General features: G+C 42.4%; 1 gene segment (V, D, J or C); it reads right to left on the bottom strand.

Moving 5' to 3' along the window:
* Positions 1-960: 960 nt before the first annotated feature.
* On the bottom strand, positions 961-1,457 carry LOC109118485. The segment is given in 2 exon segments: positions 961-1,286; positions 1,411-1,457. Coding segments are annotated over 2 exon segments (372 nt in total).
* Between the last annotated feature and the right edge of the window lie 356 nt (positions 1,458-1,813).

The following is a 1,813-nucleotide window of genomic DNA, read 5'->3' as shown; positions in this document are numbered from 1 at the left end:
GACATACTTCTCTTTTCCTGATTTTAGCATGAAGTATTTCAGTTTTTTTAACATTTAGTATGATAGCGGCCATTGGTTTTTCATAGATGGCTTTTATTGGGTTAAGATAAACACTATCTATTCCTATCTTCTGTAGGATTTTTATCATGAATGTGTGCCTTCTCTATTTCTTGTAGAACAAGTCTACTCATAATGAATTCTCTCTCAATTTCTCCTTATTTGAAAAAAATTTTAACTGTACTATAATTATTATAGGACATCTTCAGTACTTGCAGAACTCATAGCCGACAGTTGTTTGCTTTTGTCAGTTTTTTAAACATGTAATTAGAGGCAGATCATGGCTCATCGGCCTTTATATGGACTTAGGTTTTACTCTGAGAGAAATCAGAGACTATTGCAATAATTTTATGAGGGGAGTTACCTCACTGGTACTTCAAGGCCTGCTGTATTAGAATGCAGTGTTGGGCAACAAGCATGGAGAACATTTAGAAGGGCAGTAACTAGGCCATGGGTTAATTTGTAAGGTAAGGACTACTGGATAACTTGATGGATTAGATTATAGTAGTGAGGGGAAGGAATGAGTTAAAAATAATTCTGATATTATAGCCAGAGATCCTGGATGGAGTTGTTTATCAGTCCAAAAGTAAAAGGTAGCAAAAGGAGCATTATGGAGGTGAGTGGAAAAAAGTCAAGTTACACTGAATTAATACCCTGACCTAGAATCTAGAGTCTTCACCCAGACAGAACATCCACATGAGTCTCTCTATTCTATGTCTTGTCTGACTTGAATTAGTTGTGAAAGAAAGAACTTGAAGAAGTTTTGATTCTTTGCAGGAGTCAAACATTTCCAATGTCTCTGCTGCTCCACCTGCTCACTTTCCTCAAGTGAGAGATCTTGCTTAAAACAGGTCAGGTTTTGCCTTTGAGTTTCAGAGAGTCCCATATTTCTGGGGGTTTGTGTTAGGCTCCCCCTGCAGTCTCAGGCACTGTGCCACTCACAGCACAGAAGTACATGGCTGCATCATTCCCCTGGGCTGAGGCTTTCTCCAGGTGAAAGGAGGTTTCACTCTTCTTAAACTCAGCTTTGAAATCTCTGATTCCTGTAACCAGGGATGGCCCTGCCATGTACTTGAGGAGAAGCTGGAGGCCTTGGCCAGGTGGCTGGAAGTACCAGAAGAGAGAAGGTGTTGCACCATAGGTATAGTTGCACCTCAGCAGCACGGGGGCTCCTTCAGAGACAGTGACGTGACGGTCAGGCTGGGCCACTGACTGGGCTCCACTTCCTCCTGCAACACCAAGTCTGCATCAGTGAGACCGGGACTGACCTACCTGCAATGACGCAGTGTCTCTCTTCAGGAAGAGAAGACATTTCTTCATGGAGGCAGGAACAGGAAATACACCATTACTTACTTAGGGTGAAAGGCATTCCAAGGAGGAGGAAGGTCACTGAGAACATGGCGAGTCTGAAGGGAGGCTGAGAGTGCTTGTCAGGGAGATGCCCCTCCGAAGAAGGAATGTGAGTCCCTGTAATGGCAAAAACTGAGATTCAATTGTTCCTGGTTTCTGCACAGCCTAGAGACTAACAGTAAGAGATGCTGTCTCAACAATGACTATTCTGGTCTCTATCCTGCTCAGAATGTGTACACAGTACCCTGGAAGATAAAAACAACCTTCTAAGGATGACACAGAATTTTTCTTAACAGACATTTCCATCTAGGCAACATTGCCTCCTGGTGGTCGAGTATAGAAACAAATCGAGGCTCAAGGTTTTCATACTAAATGATGAAAATGTTTTCAAGGATCTGATTTTTGA

The sequence above is a fragment of the Fukomys damarensis genome, unplaced genomic scaffold, assembly GCF_012274545.1.
Source record: "Fukomys damarensis isolate Sample0158 unplaced genomic scaffold, DMR_v1.0_HiC HiC_scaffold_17, whole genome shotgun sequence".
NCBI classification, from domain to species: Eukaryota; Metazoa; Chordata; class Mammalia; order Rodentia; family Bathyergidae; genus Fukomys; species Fukomys damarensis.
This window is presented reverse-complemented; position numbering and strand designations above follow the sequence as displayed.